Source organism: Athene cunicularia, assembly GCF_003259725.1.
Source record: "Athene cunicularia isolate RWA chromosome 2 unlocalized genomic scaffold, athCun1 chr2_part1, whole genome shotgun sequence".
Lineage (NCBI taxonomy): Eukaryota > Metazoa > Chordata > Aves > Strigiformes > Strigidae > Athene > Athene cunicularia.
Window position 1 is genome coordinate 142,167,677 of NW_020799095.1, and position 11,231 is coordinate 142,178,907.

General features: G+C 42.7%; 1 protein-coding gene across 2 annotated transcripts in view; it reads left to right on the forward strand.

The window, feature by feature from the left end:
* Positions 1–1,679, forward strand: part of NSMCE2 (NSE2 (MMS21) homolog, SMC5-SMC6 complex SUMO ligase) — a 127,705-nt gene extending 126,026 nt beyond the window's left edge. For both annotated transcript variants that reach the window (XM_026843121.1, XM_026843120.1), the window contains one exon: positions 1,300–1,679. In XM_026843121.1, coding sequence (XP_026698922.1) covers positions 1,300–1,459 — 160 coding nt within the window. In that variant the 3' untranslated portion in view covers positions 1,460–1,679. The remainder of the gene's footprint in view (positions 1–1,299) is intronic.
* Positions 1,680–11,231: the final 9,552 nt, after the last annotated feature.

Below are 11,231 nucleotides of genomic sequence, written 5' to 3' on the forward strand. Positions count from 1 at the left end.
CCTGCTGGCAGTCTTCAAGTGGAGGCAGGTGTCTTGATAGAGCTGAGTCGTGGCTAGGTGGATCTATCCTGACTCTGAAATCAAAGCTGTTGCTCACTCTGGAGTTACAGAAGTGGCTGTTTCCTCACACATACTTTCCAGTTTGAATCCTCAGGATCCCTTCGGTGCACTTGGCAAGGTCCTGGCTGAACTTCAGTTCTTCAGCTGACATACGCACAAGCCGCTGGTTTTGTGCTGATAGACTTGCCATAGATTCCTTTAGGCAACTCTTACGTGTCTTGGTTTGCTCATTTTTTTTCCACTGCCTGGAAGGACATATTAATACTTTATGTTTACGGGAAATGTGGGAAGCTTTCTGAGGACTTGTTATTCATTAATCTGGCAAGCTATTGCTCTAATAAGGTGATAAATGGGAAAACTGAGGCACAGAGCAATTAAGTGATTTAGCCATGACAAACACAGTAAACTGTGGACAAATCTGGAGTAAAAGCTATGAGTACTGAGTGTAAGTAAGTTCCACGCCTCAGAAAAAGTTACTCCTAATAAAGGAAAAAGTCAGGAAAAGTGTTATTTCTGACTACAGGTATCATCTGTGTGTGTTCGGGCCACTGCCAGAGGAAAATGACCCTTGGTCCCTGAATACCTTTCACCCTGCTGTCTTTATCTGTGTGTTTCAAGTAGTTGTAAGACATTTGGTATTTGATTATCATTTAGAGGCTGTTAATTTGACCCCATCTCTCCTTTCTGTGCTTTCTCAGTTCATAAAAGGCCAGGTAAATTTTTACACCAACTAGATAGTCCACTGACTCACCAGACAGCCTTTGCAAGTCTCATTCTCTTTTATCTATTTCCCTAGAAATTAGTTTCTCTATTTATCTATCAGTGAAGATTATACTTCTCCATTGCAGATTAATAAGGTAAGAGGTAGTTAGTTACCTGTAGTTTGTAGAGGACTTCAAGGAGAGAAGGCAACACTGAAAGATGTCTGTGCAATGCTAGTCTCATTACTGATGCAGGCAGCTTGTGTGCATAAAGCAAGAGAGCTATCTACAGGTGAGAGGTTCCGTCTCTTGCTGTGTTCCTTCCTTCCTTCTTTCAGCTGTTGATTCCCTTCAGTTTAGATAAATGGATTTATTTTTCCCCACAGAGAGCTGGTGAAGAGGAAAAGAGGTAATGAGGAACTGATGGAGAGAGTGAATCCCAGATAAACACAATAAATTAGCAGATGTTATGTAAAAGCCTATATCTGACAAATACAATTCTTTCAATTTAATGGAGTCTCTCTTCTCTTTTTAACAGATGCCCTAAAATTGGCTGCAGCCATGTTGATGTAAAAGGATCAGATCTTGTGCCAGATGAAGCACTTAAAAGAGCGATTGACAGTCAGAATAAACAAAGATGGTCAACACTGGATAAGTCAGCTGGATATGCTGCTGTCACAGAGAAAATTTGTTATTAGAGGTCTTGTGAGATAAGCTGCCGATTGTAAGTAGGTTGTGTAACTGATTGTTATTTAAAGTGTTTCATTTATAGGCAAAGTTGAAGGTCTCAGCTATAACTGAAAGCATTTTTAAAGCTGCCGAATATGAGAAATTCCAGTTTAACTTGTTTATTGCTTTTTTTAACCTTCCTGAAATTCTAAAAGCTTGCATTTGATAAATAAAATGTATTTTGCAGCATTTAACGTTCCTTGTCAGTGTGCTAATTTTTTCAGCATATTAGAGATGCAAATTCTGCTAACATGTAATAGTGAGTCCTTTGCTCAGTACTGCAGATGGTTCTGTTACTGTCTCTGTAACTGCTGGGAATATTCAGAGCAGGGCACTCTGACCAAACATTTACCTAAGTCATATACCCTGCTTGGGAGCACATCCATGCTTTAATATAAACCTCTGGAAACCTTAATAGAGCTTAAATGGAAGGAAGTGCTACGCATCTATACCTTGTGTGTGGATGCACAAAATTACCACTCAGCTTTGAGGACCTTGGCCTTGTTCTTACAATTTTTGAACACTCTGCCCTCACTTAGGCTTTTGTTTTGAGATTCAGAAGCTTTTATTTCAGTCTTTTTGTGTTTGGAAGTCTCTGAGACTTTATCTTAATACTGTAGGTTAGGAGAGTACAATTATTTACAAATGTATTCCAATAACCAATTTGTAGATAATACAAATATATTGTAACTATATGCCTTGAATTGTAAAGCAGTTAATCTCATTTTATATAAACTTGGGATATCTATGCATTTGGGCACAGATCCAAAAAAAAAAGACTTAAACTTTGTGACACTCCATATTTATTACCTAAACTTTTCTGAACACATCTAGCAGATAAGGCACTACATATATGAACTAGAAATAGACATAGGTAGAAGGAGCTGCCTTGGTGGTCAGATGGCAATTATCTCTTGGCATGAGTGAAGCAGAAAATACAGGTTTCTTTGAGCTTTGGGATCCTCAGCAGGTTAGATGGTATTTTCCTAGGTCATTTTTCTGAATTTATAATCTGACATTTATTGTAATGTGTAGCTAAGGTACCTAAATGCTAAGCTTTTCACTCTGTTCCTGTTTGCTTACAGCTTTCCTTGAGTAGACCATTATTAACCCCAATTGCACTTAACAGAGCAAACCACTTCAAACTGAAATTGTTCTTTTGTAATTGAAGAATATTAATCTGCAAGCTGATTTCATAGCTAAAAAAGGGGACCTGAACCATTATTATTTGCACTGAGCTTTTGTGTTCAAAACACTTAATGGGAATTAGCTGGGTAATTTTCATAATGTGGTCTAACCCCAAAAGTCCATCTTTTCAAAACTCAGCAGTGATCATGAGTGCTTCTGTCTGTGGAAGCCCAGCTGAAATAGCTGAAAGATACTGGGGGGCAGTTGAGCAGTATGTACTTGTTTTTGTATTTTTATGTATAAAAATCAGTCCCATTTAAGACATTTCAGGTCTCAGACCTATAGCTTTTAAGATAGGTCACCAATTTTCAGTTAAATACCACAAGAGAGAATGTTAACATTAGCATTTGTCAAAAAAAACCCAAACACAAATGTGGGGACAAATATCTTAAACTGTTCATAGCTTTTTGTTTCACCTTTAAGTTTGTGGTTAAATTTACTCCAGCACTATTTATAAGCACAACACTCAGAAACTTGCGTTGGTTAAACAGCCTCTGCAGTCTCTGACAGAGGTGCATTAACACTGTCCTCGTACATCTAATTCAGTCCCTCTGGTGATCTGTCTCTCAGGTTTTCGGATACAAAGATGTACATACATTTTACAGGGCTGCAGTGTTGCACCTTAAATTTAGTTCGTGTAGTGTCTGGATGCTTGAGTGTGCCTTCCAATAGTACATAACATTCTAAATGCTAAATTATACCCAGATTAATTAATACCAACAAACTGGTGGCAGCAGGTTTGGTTTGCTACCTGTGGTGTTTGTACCAGTATACCCTTAGATAGCTACAGTTCCCGATATGGTCATTACCCCCATGTTCCAATGAGTAATGCTGTAAGGGAGATTGCTGTCTTGGTTACACCTTGTTGTTGTAGGTTAGAGAGAGGCTTGACCCATAGCAGTGCTGGTGGCCCTAGTGGAAGCTGTACTCAACCTGTCTCTGTGTTGGCTAATCCACAGGTAATAATGTGAATTGCCTGTTTAAGATGATGCAGCTGGGAGAAAAAAAACAAACAAATCTGAAGCAACACTTTAAATGAAGAGAACAAATAGTCAAGCACTCACTTATTACCACTCTAAGTGGAAAGGTATTTCTGAATGTTCACATTCCTGCCTCAAAATACATGATCTTCCTTCTCTGCTTTGCTAGCCTGAGCCAGGCAGCATCAATGAATCAGAAAGCCTGAACAGCAAGCGCAGGTGCAGCCTAAATTCTGAAATCCTTTTCAGTCTTCAGCTGAAAGAAATGGACTGATTTTTGGCAGCACTTGCCTGCTTGGGTTTAATAAAAATCATATATGAGGTGAAGAGGCATGTGTGTTTAGATGGAGGTAGGTTTCTTTCTTTTATCATCAGAGATACCTCTTTTCAAGTACGGCCACAGACATATTATCCAGAAAAAGACAAATACTCATGCACTGGTGTCAGGATTGCTGATGAGAGTACTTGAGTCCCATCAAAATCAGTGATGCACCGCATAGATTCAACTGCTAGAGAAAACTGCCTGTATTTACTGAAATCAATTAAGTTCTCCACAAAATGTTTGGCATTTCTGAATTTGCACTATATCAACATCCAAGGAATCCTAGTACAATGAGTGATTTTTTTTTTTCCCCTGAACCTTGAATTTGAGCTACCCTGTTGATTTTTCACAGCTGAGTCTCTCTTGTTGCTGGTTCTTACAAGTAATTTTCCTTCTGAAACTGCAAGATTACGGGCTTGGTCATCAGCATGAATTGCAGCTGGCACTTTACTAGGTGGAAGGACAGACTAGCCGTGGCAGTTGGGGAAGGCTTCTGTGCCTGTCAGCTGACCTGATGGAAGTTTAAAACTGCTACTGATTCATTGGGGTGGCTGTAGTTACTGGCAGCTCTTTGCTCTTTCATTTGCAAAGTTTGGGGTTTGTTATGCAGTTGTGACCTCTGTTCCCATGTCCCCCATAAACTCCGCTCTGGATAGAAGCAGTTTGAAAGAGTTAAAGAATAAAAATAAGTATCTGTGATGAATAAGCTGATCTGTATGATTCATAGAAGTGGAAACTCAACAGCAGTTAAACCTTCAAATCTTAATCTGTTTTGGCTATAAGATATCATATGTAAACAGGCATATGTTAACAGTTCACAGGGTAATTTGTGTCTCATTGTTTGACGTCAGACATTTTGCAACAATATTTAAGGAAAGAAACTCAGAGGTGAGGTGTTTGGGTTTTTTTCTTTTCCTTAAGAGGTGTTTTACAAATGCAGCAAACTTCAGTGTAGCTGAGAAGGGTCTGTCACTGAAACCTGGTGAGAATCTGTCTCTGCCAGTGAACAGAAGTTCCACATAGTATTTTGAGTGATTAAAGAAACATCTAATCAAACATTAAAATAAAGAAAAGGCAAGAGAGATCCAAATGCAGCAGCTTTCAGTGGTACCCCGAGGCACAAGCCATTAACACAGCTCTCTCACTTGAACAGATCCTCCTGTGAAGCAGAATTCTCCATTTTACAACTAGAGACTCTGAAGTTTTCAAATCAGCAGAGCCATGACGTGTAAAGATAAAAACTAATCAGGCAGACCTCTCATGGAAGATTTAGCACACTTATGCTAAAACGAGTGCACATTCCTCTGAATCAAGGACATATTCATCATTACTGCTCCGGAGCTGTGATCTTATTCATTCTAGAAGAATCAAAAAGACTAGGCTAAGTCAGTGCTCCCTTGAGAAATACCCGGAGCAAACGCAGGGGCTGCAGGAAGTGATACCGATGACTCAACAGCCAAGGCCAACACACTGACTTATTTTAGACAATGTCCTCTTGGACATACTCATGTTTCCTCATGAGTGGCTGATGACAAAGGTCTTACCTACCTGTGGTCACAAGTACCTCATGACGTTTTTCTCGAGAATAGCTCTAGTATTGTTGCCAAAACTAGCTTAGAATTCACTGCGCAACTTGATTAACTTCCACTGCCATTTTCCATCAATGTCAATCTCCACCTTCCCTAAAAATCTCTGCATAATGGATCCCGAGGTACCTTGTGGTCCATTTAGCTGAACATTTCCATAATGGTCCATTTGCTGAACATTTCCATAAAGGTACTCTTTTACACAGTGAAGAAGATGCACTTAGGAAAGGGGCTTCCTGGAGAGGAAAATGTTAGAATATCCCAAGGACGGGTCTTCCTTTGTCTTGCTACAGCCAAACCCTTCAGTTGATGGCTCCTCACAACAAGTACAGACTAGTACTGACTGAAAATTCCAAGTCTTCCATAAATAATGATTTATTTTCTGGTCATAAAGTAGTTAATACATATTATTTGAAAGACACGATGTGGTCACAGCAGTGCTCAGAGGAGAATCCTGTGTGTAGGTGCCAGCAAATTCTAGGCTGCCAGCCAGTAACTATAAGAAGTAAAAGCATGAGATTGATTGTTAGGCAAGTAAAATTCTAGGATGTGTGTACACTGTACAGTAGATACCCATATATGTGCTTAGCCTCTTGATGCATGAGTAATCTCAGCAATTTAACAGGACTGCAGCAATGTACAGAAAACACAGTGTGTTTCATCATTTCAAAACGCTGCAGAAAGTGCTGTGGTGGGCTGAGAAGAGAGTCTGCCTCACTTGCTTATTCTGATGTTAGTCCAGACCAGAAGACAGAGCTTGAAAGCACACACATGAATTGAATTGCATGGGAAGCTTACCAAAGGAAGTGTTTGCTTGTAAACTCAGTATGAATAGGATCTTCTCTGACCGCAAGGGAAATGGAGAGACACTCATTCACTGTCCGCTTGTGCAATCAACTTCTGAAATAAAAACAGGATTTGAGGTTTAAAACCTGAACCTTCACACGTCTTTCAAGCAACAGAAGAAGCCTTCATGCTCTTTAGTCCACAAAGGAACAAAGTCAGGAGGTGATGCACATGAGATTCCTTGGATTTGATAACAACTGGCTTATCAAAAGGGAATTATTTAGGGTTCCTAGCAACAGCAACCCTCAGAGCAGTTTCTCTGCGGGCTGGAGGGGAGACATCTGAACACCATTACCTTGCCCTTCTTTTGATGTCACTTACATGCTCATCATGTGTTTTATATCTTAACAGAGAATCTGCCACTGAGTTCCACACTGTCTAAGGATGTCTAAGGTTGTGGGTTTATCACAGATGCCATGCCTGCTATAAAAACCATTACTTTTAAGTTCTTTATCATCTGACTACACAACTACTCTTTGAGTCTTGTCTGTGTAGGGTGATTCTGTACACCAGTAGATTATGGACAACCTACTCGTTTTAAATCACTGCCTTTCATTCTAGTTTTGTAGTTTTAAGTTTCATTACATGGCTTGAGATAACTTTTGAAATAAAGATATTTGGTTTTCATCATTTGCCTGATAGTTTAATATTAGCTGAAGTATTTGTGTGTCACGCCTCTCATCCGATAACTAAAATAATGACTTTTTTAATTTCTTCCCATAGCAAGCAGCCAGTTTATTTATAAGTGGCCTAATCTAATAGAGATTTACTCTGTGTGTCCCATGATACATATTATCAGAGTTACCAGACCTGTCCCGAGCACTTGGGAAGTGGGGAGATGGTTACACAATTCTCATTGCCTCTGGCTGTTCTAGTTACAAAGATAAAGGGTCAGAGAACTGGAGCAGTGGAGATAATTTTGTGAGCATCTAAGGAAAAGCAGACGATCAGGTGAGTGTAGGCACTGGCTGAGGGTGAGACAGGTAGATGCTTGAGTACCACATAACAAAATTCCCCTTAAACAAAATAATATGCCAGGAAGAGGGAATGGTGATGCCTGACCACCAGAAATTCTGGATTCTTAAATCTTCATCTAGCAGATGCAATAGTGCTGCTTGTCTCTTAAAAAAGAGAAAAAATTATGTGAAGAGCAACATTCAGCTTGCCACAGCTCTGGCAAATCTGTGCTGGGCAAGACCTTTTCCTCTGCTGGGACGTGCCAGATCTGTGATACACATCCCACAGGATCTGGTTTCTGCTCCTGCCCCAGCTCCTCGCCTGCCTCGCAGCTGGGACTCCAGGAAGAGGAGAGACAGCGAGCAGTCCTGTTTGCTTTGACCATCCTTTTCCAAGGCAGGATCTACTTTTTGTAATGATTTTGTAATATCCTTTAACTGCTCCTCAGACTTCCTTAGCATTGGGAAGGTGCCTGTTGCACACTGTTGTCCTCTGCTGAGCACAGACTACTGATCTGTAGTCCCAAAGGCCATCCCTGCCTCACCTCACTGGTACCGCGCTGCTGTCGGAGCATCCGGAGCTGGGTGTTTGGTTCCTTGTAGTCTGCTGGCTCACAGCAGTTCATTATTCTGCCACCTGGGTAGCAAGGCTCATCCACAGAGTCCATGTTTTATCGCCAGGTTAGGTCCGTAAGTGTAATTCTGCACTGAGCTGCCAATGATTTACAGTGCTATCCATCGGAGATGCGTAACACTGCCTTGGTTCATTTGGAAGGGCTATAAAGCCATTCAGACTCAAATTCACTGCAGGCACGGCTGAGAATTGCCATGCTGGTATTTATCTCATGTATGCCAAGCAGGTAGCCCCCAAAAAGTCTTTTTTGGGGGAGGAGGAGATAGAATGATGAGGGCTTGTGCAGGGCATAGAAGGAAGACCCCCAATGGCTTTTGATTTCAGGAGACTAATGCAGGAGATGTGCCTGGATGCTTAAAAGTCTGTGGGGTGACCTACAATGAACAAGAGACCGCTATGGCAAGTGTGGTAGCCCCATATTCTGCAAAAATCTTCTAATGTTGAAATGCTGCAACAGTTCTTCTATTCTTTACAAACTTCTCCCTGGAGTTCCTCCTATTCTGTGTACAACCAAACCAGGCTTGCATGCAAGTGTGGAGGTGGGTAAGGTGGACAAGTTTCAACCCTCTGAGAAGCACCATGCCATGCAGGTCATCAGGCACCATCCTTGGTATCCTTTTTTTTTCTTTTTTCTCTTTTTTTTTTGTATTTTAGGGATCAGGCAAAATTAGAAAAACCAGAAATGCCAAAATGGGAATCACTGCTCTGCTCTGCATGTTGGAATTAATTTGGTGGGGATGGAGAAGAGTCTGGATGTGGACCTTTTCTTATGATCCATAACAAAACATAAGACTTGAGAATAAGGTAGTGAGGTTTATTAATTTGGTTAATCATTGCTACTGCATGTTTATTCATTAATTCTTTGAGCACCTAAACGCATACCGAGCATTTTAAAGAAGCAATGAAGGTTTCCTACTGTCAAGAACCACCCCCATTTTGTAAAGACTGGACACATGGGAGATTTAAGCTTGGGTTTGTCTCACAGTCAGCTGGGAGAGGGTCACCACAAGCACTTCTGGGATGAATTGCCCTGGTGTTACCCTTCCCTGACCTCTGGGGACTGCACACGCAGTTTCTGTGCTCCAGTTAACTGGGATGCCCCCACAAAGTGTGAAATCTGGGGAATCCCCATGAGAAGAGGCTGCCCAGACACCAGGAGCCTGTGGCAGGACTGTAGGGTGCAATGCTCTGTGTACCTCTGCACTCTGGTCTCCTCTCACACCCCAGATGGATTTTGGGGGGGGGGACAGGATGATGAGGGGGCTTTTTGCCCTTCTTAAGGACCAATGGGTGTCATCCCCACTTTGGCTGCCAGTAGCCTGAACTAAGCACCTTTGCTGGTCCTGGTGGCATAGGGAGGCTGGAGAGGCGAAGGATACAGCTTCCAAGGATCTGTGCAAATGGATGCTCAGTATGACCCTTCTCCTCAATGGGGACAGTGAGCTGGCACAGGAGCTGAGAGAGGGGATCTTTGGGAGGACGAGGACAGAAGACACATACTTATCCCAGGTGCACCACTTGGTTTTTACACTGACGTCTTCACTCCCGCTCACACTGCATCTCTCAGCCTGAGAGAGCTACTGAGGATGCTGTTACACACTAATAATGCCCGTGAGTACATTTATGCAGGTCCATTGCTATTTTGATGTGTCTACACCCTTCCCCTGTCCCCAACAGCACTGACACCCCCCTCACCTCACACTATCTCAAATGTAGGAAGCAACCCACACATTCGCCTGGCAGCAGCATCCCAATCATTAAACTTCCAGGAAGGGAAATGTAAAACAAAGGTCTGATGGATACTTGTGCGTGTTTTACCTATGAGAGGAACGAAATAAAATAGCATGCTTTGAGTTTTGTGGTGAATCGCTCTGAAACAATCTGCAGACATTAACGGAATTGTATTTCGGGGGGGGGGGGGAAAGGAAAATGCAGTCCCTGGGATATCCCTTTATGGCATATGCATTTTATGTTTAAATGCATTAATGGGACTGCTATGCTATGAGTCATCCCGCACAAGAGTTTCATGTGTTTCTTAAAATACACTAGAAGTAGCTGAAGGCATGCACGGGTTTGCCGTGCAGTTATCTATCAGGAATCTGAGCGAATACCTGCACGCGTGGCACCACGGCCTTCAGAGCTGGGGAGGGGGCACCCTGGGCCCTCTCTGCTGCTTGAACATACCAGGGTTGGGGAAACCGAGACGGGATAAGAACTGATCCTACACAATAACAAAGCGCAGGCTTCCTGTGTTATTAGGGAAGCCTCAGCACTGAATTACAGAAAATTTGCATATATGTAAACAGAAAAGCTGGAGAGTTTCCCTCTGAAGCACTCTTGTCAAAACTACAGCTGTCTGCATTTTTTCCAGGGATGATTTGTTGTCTGGTTTTCTTTAATTTTTCTTCTGTTTACTAACAGTCCTGGCTGCAAATCTATTTACTCTTCCTTTAAACCCACACTTCTGAGCCCGATGGTGGCTGCTGAGCTCGAGTCTCTGCTCCTCGCTGCTGGCTGCTGCTTGCTCTCCCTGCTATTCCTTTTACGGAGAGCTGAGTTTTAACAGGGGAAACACCCAATGCAAAGTATTTCTGATGGTGCATGTTAAGTCCATGCTTGTGAAGGAAGGGTGGTAAATACACAACAGCTTCGTGATGCAAACACTGGGATGAATGACGGTTAATTAGTGATTAGTGAAAAGCAAGAATTGGGGCTGGGGAGAAGCTGTGGCAAATTTGTAAAGGAGAAGCTCCTAGGAATGGAGCTAGGCAGGGTCTCCACAATTAGCCTGGCTTAACTTCTTGTTTTTACACCTCGCAGAGGAGATGCCGTCTCAAAAGCACTACAGAGGCATTTGAAATTTCTGGCACCGTTTCCCAGCAGCACCCGCTGGTCATGGGTAAACCCGCTGCTGCCATTTCCAGGGCTGCCTTTGCAGAAGAGATGCTCTTTCTTCAGTGCTGGGGACTTCGTTATAGCTTGGCTTTGCTAAGAAACTCTCCCTGCCTCGATCGTTGTGCTTACAAGCGAGCAGTGGAGGCTTTTGGGAGCACGCTGGCCTTGCCAGAGGTGAACCCCAAAAGCAAAGGGGCGACCCCTAAGCGCTGCCATCCTCAGGACTCCGACATGAGATCGCCTTGCCCCAGACCGGGAGGGGGTTGGTCCCCGCCGCGCCCCCGGCCCCAGCGGCTCAGGCACCCCGGGGACCCGCCGCCCCGCCCGGCTCCGT